Raw genomic sequence first — 13,035 nt, 5'->3', positions numbered from 1 at the left:
AGATAAGGAAATTGAGACCAAAAAGGCAATGTCTTGCCATAAAGATAGAGGTGGGAGAAGCTGGGCGTGGTGGCTCACACCTGTAATCCTAGCACTCTGGGAGGCCAAGGAAGTGAATTGCTTGAGCTTGGGAGTTGGAGACCAGCCTGAGCAAGAGCAAGACCCTGTCTCTAAAAAAATAGCTGAGCACTGGGGTGGGTGCCTGTAGTCCCAGCTACTTGGGAGGCTGAGGCAAGAGGATTGTGTAAGCCCAAAGAGTTTGAGGTTGTTGTGAGCTATGACATTAGGGCACTCAAAAAGGGAAAAAAAAAAAAAAAAAAGGATGTGGTAGTCTTCATGCCTGAGCCTTTCTGATTTGGGAGGCTGCTTGATTAAACCTGATGCTCCTCTCCATCACTGCATCTCTGATTCAGAGCAAGATGAAAAAGTCAGCAGTAATTTCTGGTTAAGCTGCTTTTCATAAAGTTAGAAACAAAAACTCCGTTGGGCTCTTAATTTCCTTATCTGTAAGATGGGGAGATGAACTGGATGTCCGTGCACTAACTTTGCATGGTCAGGGCCGCTTGCTATCCCCTTTCTCAATGAGTGTTTGCTTCTTCCCCACAGTACGTAGGAAGCCTGGATGTGCCGAGGCCCAACAGCAGGGTGGAGATTGTGGCTGCCATGCGTCGGATACGGGTGAGTGGCTCCAGGTAGGGCTGTGTGGAGCTGGAATTCAGGTACCTTAGCTGCTGGCTCTTTTAGGTAATGCTGGAGGGCTCAAAATGGATGGCTGTACCCTTTGCAAATTCTAGACCCCTTTTCCCTGTACCATCCAGGAAGCTCTTTTGAGTTTGGTGGTTGATCTTGATAAAAGGCCTGTGTTAAAATGGATGCGATGGTGGGTGGTGGTGGTGGCAGGGTGGGAGGACTTTACCATCTTCTCTTTCTAGTGATTGCAGCTCCTCAAACTGAAAACATGTGTTACCCTTGAGGATGTGTGGTGACTGGCCAGGAAGTGAAGGAATGGTGAAAGTATCTTTTTTTTTTTTTTTTTTTTGGGGAGACAGTCTCACTGTGTCACCCTAGGTCTATAGAGTGCCATGGAAAGTATCTTTTTTAGGGAAAAGGTTTTGCAATGAGCTGCTAATTGACTCAAAACATTTTTTAAAAAGGCAGTTTCTTGTAGTGTAGAATATAAGATTTACTTTACTTTTCTAGACTAAATGTGAGATTTCAACAGAATTTCCTTGGTTGGCTGCTTTAGGTCTGGGCATGTCCATGCATTCTTTTTTGCCATTTTTCATGTGCTTTGGAAGAGTTGGCATGTATGTTAACTTGTTGCTTTCTAATTCTGTGGTGCGTGGAGCAGAACTAAAAAAGAAAGAAATTGTGGGCAGTGCCTGTGGCTCAAAGGAGTACGGCGCTGGCCCCATATGCAGGAAGTGGTGGGTTCAAACCCAGCCCCGGCCAAAAAAAAAAAAAAAGAAAGAAAAAAAAAAGAAAGAAATTGTTTCCTGATCACTGTGAAGGAACTTGACCATGTGCTCTATAGTGGAACAGAAGAAATTACCTGAGACTTGCACCTTTTGGGGATTGGTCAAATAGATTATTATTATTATTTTTTTCTTTTTTTTGCAGTTTCGGGCTGGGGCCAGGCTTGAACCCACCACCCCTAGTATATGGGGCTGGCACCCGACTTCTTGAGCCACAGGTGCTGCCCAGGCAAATAGATTTTTAAAAAACTTTTTAAAGAAAGAATTGGTGTTGGAGGTGGCTGGATTGGTTATCCCCTGATGCAGTCTGGTTTGGGGTCATTGCCCTCTGTTTTTATTTTTTAGTTTATTTTTAAATTTTATTTTTAGAGATAAGGTCTTGCTGTCTCATTTAGGCTGGAGAGTAGAGGTGTATTCATACTTCATTGCAGCTTAGAACTTCTGGGCTCAAATGATCCTCCTTCCTTAGCCTCCTGAGCAGCTGGGCCTACATGTGTGCATTGTACCTGAGTAATTTTTAAATATTTTTATAGAAACGAGGTCTCAGTCTGTTGCTCGGGCTGGTCTCAAATGCCTGGTCTCAAGCTATTCTCCTGCCATGGCCTCCCAAAGTGCTGGGATTATAGGTGTGAGCCACCGTACCCGGCCTCGTTTTCCTTTAAAATAATCTATTTACCTACATGGAAAAGACATAACTGTGCTTAGAGCTTCCTTTTGCTTGTCAGTTTTATTTTCAGTTGATTTTTCATCTCCTCAACAAAAACCTCAATTCACTAACAGCAACCTTGGGAAGCAAATTAGCATGTTTGTGGCTATTCTCTGAGCAGTCCATGAGCCTAATAAAATAATCTTTTCACTGCCTAGATCTTCCCAGTCTTGCAGGTTTTTTATTGTTAGGTTGAATTTATTGAGACTGCTGTTAAATACAGCAGTACTATTTTTCATGGACATGGTAACAAGTAGCTTCAAATCACTTTCACATGAGTTATTTCATTCAGGGTTCACAGCAAGCTGCAAAGTGGGGGATCAGTTGCCCTCATTTTCTAGATTGAACTGAGGCTCAGAGAGGTATAGCAAGGAGCCACGTGGGTCTAGGAAGGGGCATGCATGTGGGCTGAATGCATTTTTCTACTCGGTCTCGTGAGAAAATGCAAATTTCCTCACTCCTTCGCCGCAGGCTTTTGGTGTTCAGTGTTTCTGGGCTGCTTTTCTTCCTTTGCCCTCTAGCTCCCAGAGCACAGAGGCCTGGTCTGGGGAATAATCGGAGGTCACTGCTATTAGGGTGGGCTGCTGCTCTCACTGAGATGGACATTGCTGCGCTGGGATGAGGGGGCCTGGTGCTAGAGTTGGCCTGTCCTTCAGGTTTCGACTAAAAAGTCCCTCTTTTATTTACATTTGACCCAAGGACAAAGAGTGTGTTGTCAGTAACGTCACTATCATGAAAGTAATAACCTCTATCTATAGTAGCTATGACCAGTAATAGCTACTTATGCATCAGGTGGTTTGTTAGGCTTTTTAACATTGAAATAACATTTTATTTACTATTTACAATTATTCTAGACATTGTGAGATTCCATTCTGTAGATGAGGAAATATAACCTTAGACAGGTTAAATTATTCAAGGTCAACCTAAAGAACTAGGACGTGGAACCTCCCTAGGAAGGGAGCCAGTAGCAGAAGTAGAGGCACAGGGAAACATCTCCGGGAAGCAGGGGGGCTCGGGCTGGCCAGTCATGGGGTCCACAGGCACTTGGGGCTGGGGCGTGTGGCCCCAGTCTCTTCCATCAGCACCCACGAGCCCTTGTGGCCCATATGCCTTTTCCTGCAGCTCCCTCTCTGCAGAAACTTCCAGTGCTTAATGAGCAGCTCATTAATTTAGAGGGTGAAATCAACTGGCCAGAAAGCTGTTTGGTCTGGCTGTCCAGGCCCTTGTTTAGACTGGCCACAGTTAATAGCAAGTGTTCTCATTGTTTTACCCCAAACCCCACAATTCACTGCTAGGTCCAGGCTGCTATTTGCTTTTCTTCTTTTTCTTTTAAAAGCTGTTTTGCCTGTAATTATAGCTGTCAAGAACTAGGGCATGGGATTTTTGTGTAAAGGACTCTTCCTGACTTTGGCCTTTCACGTAGGATGGTGCCAGGCTAACACGGGGCAGGATTTTGGTTGCCAGGCGCTCTTGTGGGTTCAGAAGACACAGGCCTCACAGGCTGGCCACAGCAGGGTGTAGTCCTCAGAGCCCAGCAGTTCCAATAAGGATCCTGGAGCCTCACCTGTGTGAGATCTCCTGATCTTCTCTGGACCACCGCATGGGACAGTGGATGGGGAAGTGAAGACCACCTTTGTTTCCCAGAGGGGGAAGCACTCAGAGTGAAGGGATCTGGCTGAGGACAGAGTCACATCCATCTTTTAGGCCGGGCCTGCAGCAGGTGTATGCCTTCCTGCTCCTCCCCCGGACCCCCAGCATGGACTCTGAGCTAAATGTACCGACTTGACCATGCCTTTCCTCTCCTCTCCCCCTGTTGTTCTTTTTGTTTCTTACTTTCTTGATTTTTGAAAATTTGTTATTTGTCTTGGGCATCTTTTTCAGTGCATAACATTATTAATTTAACCATTTTAAAGTGTAAAGTTCAATACTGTTAAATGTAGTTGTACTGCACCACAGATCTCTATAACATTTTTATCTTGCAAAACTGAAACTCTGTACCCTTTGGAAACAATCTCCTCTTCACCCCCCAGACCTTGGCACCTGCCTTTCTCCTTCCTGTTTCTATGGATTTTGACTACTTCGTACGAGGGGAATTATACATCGTCTGTCCTTTTCTGACTGGCTTATTTCCCTTAGCATAGTGTCCTCGAAGTTCATCCATGTTGTGGCATGTGACAGGATTTCCTTCCTTTAAAGGCTGTATAATACTCAGCTGTGTACACATGCACCATTTTCTTTGTCCATTCATCTATCTGTGAACACTTGATTGCTTCTACCTCTTGGCTATTGTGAATAGCGCTGCAGTGAATAAGAGTGTGCAAATATCTCTTTGAGATCTTGCTTTGGATTTTTTTGGATATATACCAGGAATGGGATGTATTAAAATTCTGTTTGTAAGTTTTTGAAGCATCTCCACACTGTTTTCCATAATGGCTATGCTATTTTGTATCCCTATCACACCTTCCTTGTTTATGGTTTATGAAAAAAGATAAACTAAGTGTTAGAACTTACCCCAAACCTGCAGACCTGTAAAACCAGATCTGGAACTTTCTCCACTACATACCAGCTGCCTCATATGGGCCTCATCCCTGTATCACCCTCGGATCTCTATAATGACCCAGGAAGCTAAGGAGATGCTTTCTAGAACTGCTGGATTGATGGTCTTGCTTTTGTTGACCAAGGACCCAAAGGGCTGGGAAGAAGTTGCCTGGAAGAGGAATGTGAGAGCAGAGGGAATACGGATCCTTTTTTATTTAAATTCTTTTTTTTTTGAAAAACCATACATCTTAGGACAATTCACAAGGTTAAGGGAAGTTCTGCCTGAGCCCAGGTTGGTCTGACATTGGGGTAACTTGCTCGAAGGTGGCTGGTTACAGGTGAAGGCTGCCTGATTTTACTGAGATCAGGCTGCTGGCCCTGCACCATCCTTCCTGCTGTGTGAATAGGGGAGTCTGGAAGCCACACGTTGGGTATGATCTGCATTCCCAAATATTAGCACCAATCTCTGTCATCTCACTGTTCAACTTTCTTTCTTTTTTTTTTTTTTTTTTTTTTTGCAATTTGGCTGGGGCTGGGTTTGAACCTGCCACCTCCAGCATATGGGGCCAGTGCCCTACTTCTGAGCCACAGGCGCCATCCACTGTTCAAATTTCTTGGGAAGGCACTCCTGTGTGGTCTAAGGGCTTTCTCTCAATCCAGAATAATGAGAGCTGGGCTTGGGTCTTGTCCTTGCTGTGTGTGTGTATATAACCTTGGTGAGGCTTCTAACTAATGTGGACATCAGTTTCCTCATTTATGAAAGGCAGAGCGTCATCTTTCTTGTTCTGTCTCTCCTATTGTTGAATCTGGGATAATGCATGGAAAAATGTTTTATAAACCATAAAGGGATATTTATATTCATTGGTATCATTTTTATGTTTCAAAGCATTTCATAAATGCATATAAGTGCCCCGAGAGACACTGAGCTGCCTCATTTAGCTCCTTTTAATAGCCAGAGTCCTTTTTCAAGTCTCAGTGCAAAAGTCCCTTCCTCGGGGAGGCCCTTCCTGCCTGGGTCATCTTGCCCTCTCACGTCCTTGTGTCACCAGGCCCCTCAGTTTCATAGCATTTGTAGCAGCTGTGTTCCCAGTGTCTGCCATGGCGCCTACCTGCACTCAGAAGACATTTGTTGAGTGACTGAGAAAATTAATTTTAGTTGACAACCATGTGAACATAAAGCAGTAAAGCCTGGGGAGGCTCTACAGAGGGCTTCTAGTAGGAGGAAGGCTGCACCGAGGTCAGACCTGACCGGGTCTGTGTCTCTGCCGAGGACACCGGGGTGGCGTGAGCCAGATGGCAGCACTGGGCCCCAACATGTCAACTGCTGCCTCCTATTCCACGAGCCCTGGAACCTGTTGTAGCTGCTGGAAGAGAAGCCTCAGGTAGGGAAGAGGAGAGCCACCTTGGTGCCCCTCTGGTGCTGTCTTTGTGGCTGAAGACTGGATTTCTGGCTGTTAAAAAACCAGGGCACAGATCTGTGCAGTGGACATGTGGCACAGCCTCCTGGACGCCTTGCAGCCTGGATACTGGAGGGGTGTGTGCTTGTGGCCAGATGATCCCCAGAGCTGTTTAGCCTCCTCCTGTGGCTCCTCTGGCTGTGGGCTGGGCAAACCATCGGCCATACTGCAAATGGCTTTTAGAACGGTCTGGTTTGGGATCAGAGTCTCCTATTTAACAGAGATGTGGTTTCTCAAGTGTAGCTGCTCACGAGTGGAAACCGTCTTGGCCTTGAACAGAATGGGCTGCTGGCCCAGAAAATGGCTGAGCCCTTCCCTTCTCTGAGGTCCCTGCCAGTATGATGACTCTTCTAGAAATTTCTCACAAGGAAAACAACTAGAAAAGCATAGACAGCCCTGGATACTCTCTAGGGAGAACACAAATAAAATGCCGTGGAAGAACATCCAGGAACTGGATGACGGGTAGCTTCCTGGACACAGTGACTGGAGTGTCCCCTCTCTGTATGTGTCCTTCCCTGCCAGCAGTCCTGACTGGGAGTCACTGTGTCCCTTTTTATAGTATCCTCCTGAGTGGCTCCCGAGCATCATTCACTCCTTTGTCATTCATTGTTTCTCTCTTCATCCCGAGTTCAGAGATGGCCATTCTCCCTCTGAACATGAAGTTGTCACACAAACCTCTCTCTCATTGTGGTAGCATGGCCCCGTTCATGTACTGTGCTGCTGTAACGGACGACTGCAAACTTAGTAGCTTCGAACAGTACAAACTGAATTCCCCTTTTAGTTCTGGAGGTCAAAAGTCTGAAATGGGACTACGTCAAAGAGTTGGCATAATCTATTGTTTCTCTAGTTTCTGGAGGCTGCCTATATTCCTTAGCTCGTGGTCCCTTTCCATCTGTAATGTCCACAGCCATGTTACTCTGACCTCTGCTATCTGTCTTCACATCTCCTCTGCCTCTGCCTCTCCCCTTCCACTTAGAAGGGCCCTTGTGGTTGGATAGCCCCTCCTCACTCTTCCCCAACAATCTAGGGTAGTTTCCCCTTCTCAAGATCCTTAATTTAATCACACTTGCAAAGTTCCTTTTGTCATGTAAGCAAACACATTTATAGGTTTTGGGGATTAGGTGATGAACCTCTTTGGGGTTATTATTCTGCCTGCCACAATGGGGTTAGTGAATTAGGCTGATAGCAGAGTTTGGGAAGATTTCTTCCTTTTCACTGACGTGGTCTTGTATTGGGATCAGGGAGAACTCAATTAAAATCCAGTTTCTTGCCGGGCACGGTGGCTCACACCTGTAATCCTAGCACTATGGGAGGCCAAGGCAGGTGAATTGCTTGAGCTCAGGAGTTCAAGACTAGCCTGAGCAAGAGCGAGACCCTGGCTCTAAAAATAGCCAGGCACCTGTAGTCCTAGGTACTTGGGAGGCTGAGACAAGAGGATCACTTGAGCTCAGAAATTTGAGCTTGCTGTGAGCTATGATGCCACAGCACTCGACTGAGGGCAATGAAATGAGATTCTGTCCTCCCCACCCCCCCAAAAAAAATTCATTTCTTATTACTAACTGAATGACTTTGGACAGAGTTCTTAATCTATCAGTTTTTGTTATGTGTGCACACAGGACACTGAGTTGACCTAGAACGTGCAGCGTGCGCAGTAAGAGATCGTCCCTTTGCCTCCATTCTGAGGACTGTGTGTGTATTGGTCAGGGAAGATGGGGTTGGAAAACCATATGCATTGGCTGCCAGGGATGTGTAAGCACCTAATAAACGTTAGCTTTTATTATTAAAGACATGAAGTCAGTTGCTTTCAGGCCAATTACTTAATTTCCTTATCTAGCCTGTCAGAAGGTTAGTGTTTCTCAGACTTGGTTCTGTGGCTCTCTTGGAATTAACAGATGTATTTTCAAGAGTATTTGAGAGTTCTCTATAAGAATTGAAAAATTTTGTTTTCATTTGATCCTAATGACAATGAAGTAAAATAATCCTATCCTGGGGTGGCGCCTGTGGCTCCAAGGAGTAGGGCGCCAGCCCCATATATGGGAGGTGGCAGGTTCAAACCCAGCCCCAGCCAAAAACTAAAAAAAAAAAAAAATCCTATCCTGGACTTGTTGGAAGGGCCATTGTATGCTTGAGCACTGTCATTTGGTTTGATCATTCACATTGTGTTTGTCTACTTGTGTGGGCACCAGAATAGTTTTTGTGTATTTATTATGCCCTGAAGAAAAAGAATAGAAACATTTCTAATTTATATATAATGAATTCCAATAAAGTGAAGGATGCATGGCTGTAGTAGTACAGTAACAAGTTATGAGTTATGATTTTGCAGAGCTTGAAATAGAGGAAAGTGGCAGAAAAATGGAGTCAGAGTGTGGTGCCTGGGACCATAGCAGGGCTGCGATGTAGCCCTACTCCTGGCAGCTGCTGAGTAGCTTATGGCTGCTATCCTGATTATGTTCAGTATTTTTTCTGATTTGTTATCACTGTGCCACCCTAGTTATTGAAATTCTGATTATCACCCCTGAGTATGCATATTCCTGTTGTGAGCAGGGATATAGCTTCAGTTATGAGGACAAGGCCTTCTCTGACATGAACACTTTTAATTTGATTTTATTGGCTACATGGTTTGTGTTTAATCTGTAAGTTTTGTATAAGACATATGCATAAGTGGTTTATATCTACTGTATGTTTTGTATATTGGTTACCAACACCGTTTTGGGTAACGGCTTTACCAAGAGTTTCATATACCGTACAATTCAGCCATTTAAAGTGTGCAGTTCAGTCAATTTTAGTAAATTCAGTGGGTTTTAGTATATTAGTATATAGTTCTAGTATATTCTTTTTTTGTTACTGAATAATATTCCACATCAGGGATATCTACATGTTCAAGTTATTCTAACACTGTTTGCCAACTTTTTTTTTTTTTTTTTTTGAAGGGTCCCAGATTTTAGTGAATTTTAGAAAATAGAAAACACTTGATACTGGTTACAGCTGTCTTCTCTAGGGTTACTACAGCCATCTACAAAGCACAGTCCCTGTCAGCATGGAGCTTGTATTCTGGTGGGTGGGATGGAGTAAGGGAGGAGACAGGAAACATGTTAAGGTACCAAATGTAAATTTTTTGTGGAATAATAAAGCAGGACATGAGTATAGACAGTGCTGAGAGCTAGGGGGTGGGGATTGTTTTATAGACTGTTGGGGAATGCCTCTGGGTTATGGTGGGACTTGAGTCAATAGAGATATGCATGAAAAGAGGGAGAGCATGTCTGGAGGAAGAGTGTTCCAGATAGAGGAAACAGTAAGTGCAAAAGTCCTGGGGCAAGAAGGGGCTTCTCAGTTTCAAGAAATGGCGAGAAGGCTAGTATGAATGGAGACTCATGAGCCTAAGGGAGGTCGGTAGGTTATTTATGGAAATTTATTCCCAGAAATCACACCTCAAGAAAATCTGGTTTGCTGATTACTGAATGCCTGGCCAACACAAGGAAATACATTATCTTTCCCCTGAATCTGTACCTGGCTAAAAGGTCACTCAGTATGAGGAATTTGGTCCTGCTTCTGAGGTCAATGATTTGGGAATAATTTTCAAACTGGGGCAGAGCTGCTGAAAGCATTATCTGTCAACAGAGAAGAGAAAGAACCAGCTGTTATCAAAGCCAGACACATGCTTGCTTTTAAATGAGGCACCTGCTTGATTACAGCCATTTATACTTAAGAGTAAGAAATTATGTCATTGTGTTTCCCTGGGAGTATTTGACTGCTGCTCTGCTCAGTCTTACACCAACCCACCTAATGCTTGGGGACCCTTGGAAGCCAACAGTGCTTATCCATTGTAATGGGATGATGTGCAGGATGTCTGTTCGTTGCTGCTACGCTAGCCATCCTCGGGGGACATTCTTGTGCATGCTTCTGGCATTGGCAACAAGTTGCATTGAACTTCTTATCCTTGTTATGACGACTACTTAGGTAGCCTTAAAAAATGTGAATACATAGCATAATATTTATCCTTTTAATCATTTGTAAGTATATAACTAAATGGCATTGAATACATTCACATTTCTTTATACCTGTCACCACGATCTATACCCAAAACTTTTTCATCATTCCCAGTATCAACTCTGTACCCATTAAACTCTGTTTTCCCTCCAGCCTCTGATAACTTCTGTTCTGCCTCTGTCTCTGGATCTTCCCATTCTAGATACCTCATGTAAGCGGACTGTCATAAACAGGGGGTGCCAAAAAATGTATATACGTTTCAAGCTATCTTATTGGAAGTAAAATTGATCATTCTGCAGGTGTTCGAATTGCAGGTAAAATGGATGTGCCTAGCCTGTTTAGGTACACTTGACCAGTAATGGACTCTTCAGTTCAACCTTGAAAAGTAATACATAGGTAATGTCTCTTAAAATGTGTGTACATCTTTTTGGCACCCTGTGTATTTGTCCTTCTGGGTCTGGGTTATTTCACTAAGTATGTTTTCAAGGTCCATCCATGTTGTAGAATGTATCAAAAGTTTATTCCTTTCTGTGGATCAATAGTATTCTCTCTGTGACTTTTTGTACTTAGTACATTATACAGGCTGTGGGGTGTGTGGCTGGGACCAAAAGCAGCATATTATACAGAATAAGGATGGACAGCCATGGAACAAAATATCCTTGGCCCCACACTGAGGACCAGTGCTGCTGGGCAGGCAAACCTCTTTGATCCCTGCTGACCAGCACAGATTTGTTACATATGTAGCCCTTTATAGTTGTTTAAGTGAATTTTTGTGTCCGCTGTCATCTAATTTTAGTCTTCTATAATCCCAGAAAAAGCAGATATTATCCCTGTTTTGCAGATAAGCGCCACAGTGGCCCTCAAGCTAATTAAATTACTGATTATATTATAAATAATATAAACCTTATGTTAACTGGAATTGAGTAGAGATGGCACCCTGTGTTATGTTACTGTGGTAGGCTCTGTACAAGGCACTTCACACGTGTCACGTTACTTAAGCCACACGTGATCATCCCATTTTATAGGTGAAGAAACTGAGGCAGAGAGACGTTAAATAACCCAAGTTCACAGAGCCAGTAAGTGGGGACTCTTGGAGCTTGAATGTGATATGGTTATCGTATCAGAACCAAGACAAAACTCCAAGTCTGCTTGGTCCTGGCTCAGAGATCCTGCGAGAACATGTTGTCTGTCCCTGCTTTATGAAATGTCAGTCCAGGCAGTAGCATCTGTGTCCCTGATTGTGCTTTTCTCTGGTCTGGGAACACTGCCAGGCAGTGTACAATGCTAGATGTAAATAAAGCCACTATTTGATTTTTATAAATCTCTTTTTAGAGCTTGAGACCTATATATTCTGTGTGGCACTCCCATTTGGATGCCCCAAAGGCACCTTAAATTTAAGATGTCAAAAACTGAATTTATCATTTCTGTAGTCTCTCCTCTTTGGTCTGAACCTTGTTTCCTTCTGTTACTGAAAGCATCTTATCCACCTAAGAATGTGAGCTAGAAACTCCAGGGTCCCCTTAGCCTCTTCTCTGTCCCTGGCTCCCATGAGTCATCCTTCCTGATTTGCCTTTTGATGTTTCTCAAGTGTGTGTGTCTCCCTCCATCCTGTATTGCACAGACCATCTGCAGTGGCCTTCCAGACTGTCCCTGCGCCTTTGCTGTTCCCCTCTGACCCATCCTCCACTCTGTGGCCTGAGCCATCTATCTGAAGGTAATTGTAAAGGTGTTGTCCTGCTTAAAATCGTCTGGTGATGGTATGTCACCTCCAGGCTGGTGTCTGAGTTCCAAGCAAGGCCCATGGGTTCTGCCTGGCACCTCTAGGTGCAGTACCGCTCCAGCTGTTCCTCATGCCTTGCACATGCTCTCTTGGACCCCCCCCCACCCCGACTCTGGCTCTTCCTTCTACCTGGGAAGCTCTCCTCAGTGTGGCCAAAGTTTGCTCCTTAGGCCTCAGCCTGACTTCTGCTCATCCTCCATGAGCCAGTTTAGGCTTTCACCTTTCTAGCAGCTTTCCCTGGTGCTCTCTCCTCTTTTGTGTTAACATTACTCTAGAAAGCCTTCTGTCTCTGCATTTACTGCGGTGCTTTTGTCTTCTGGAGGGCAGAAACTAGGATAATTATCTTCAGACCAAAGAGATGAATCACTCAACTGCTAATTCTTCTTTTGTAACATAGAGAAGATGTCAACCCTGTTGGAACTAAACGCAACACTGAGCGTCAGGTCCTTACACCATGCTTGTCCTGTAATAAGTATCCAGGGGACACTTGTATTTCCTCTCTGCATCCCTGTTGCAGGTGTGACTAGAGAGAAACCTTGCCCAGTCACCTTGGTACATTGTGATTTGTTGAAATGTTTCCCTTTGAACAGTTCTTGATTTGGAGGCAGAAACCCTGGGTTTATTTCCTTGCTTTACCACTGTGACTTTGGGCAAGTTCATGTCTTTGAACCTCAGGCTTCCCACCTGTAAAGCATCATCTTTGTCTTTTTACCTAGAAGGCTTTGTAAATTGCCAAGTGCACGTACACACAGGTGGTGGCTGGACCTAAGAGGCAGTGAGAATCAGCATCACGGGCGGCGCCTGTGGCTCAGTCCGTAAGGCGCCTGCCCCATATACCGAGGGTGGCGGGTTCAAACCCGGCCCCGGCCAAACTGCAACCAAAAAATAGCCGGGCGTTGTGGCGGGCGCCTGTAGTCCCAGCTGCTCGGGAGGCCGAGGCAAGAGAATCGCTTAAGCCCAGGAGTTGGAGGTTGCTGTGAGCTGTGTGATGCCACAGCACTCTACCGAGGGCCATAAAGTGAGACTCTGTCTCTACCAAAAAAAGAATCAGCATCACGAGCCCCTTGTGCAGGGCCGCTTGCTGGGCGGAAG

The 13,035-nt window shown here is 44.7% G+C and overlaps 1 protein-coding gene across 6 annotated transcripts in view; it reads left to right on the top strand.

The window, feature by feature from the left end:
* Window positions 1-13,035, top strand: part of NOS1AP (nitric oxide synthase 1 adaptor protein) — a 318,633-nt gene that overhangs the window by 82,796 nt on the left and 222,802 nt on the right. For all 6 annotated transcript variants that reach the window (XM_053607757.1, XM_053607758.1, XM_053607762.1 and 3 more), the window contains exon 2: window positions 607-678. In XM_053607757.1, coding sequence (XP_053463732.1) covers window positions 607-678 — 72 coding nt within the window. The remainder of the gene's footprint in view (window positions 1-606; window positions 679-13,035) is intronic.

Source organism: Nycticebus coucang, chromosome 10 (assembly GCF_027406575.1).
Source record: "Nycticebus coucang isolate mNycCou1 chromosome 10, mNycCou1.pri, whole genome shotgun sequence".
In the NCBI taxonomy this organism is placed as follows: Eukaryota; Metazoa; Chordata; class Mammalia; order Primates; family Lorisidae; genus Nycticebus; species Nycticebus coucang.
This window is presented reverse-complemented; position numbering and strand designations above follow the sequence as displayed.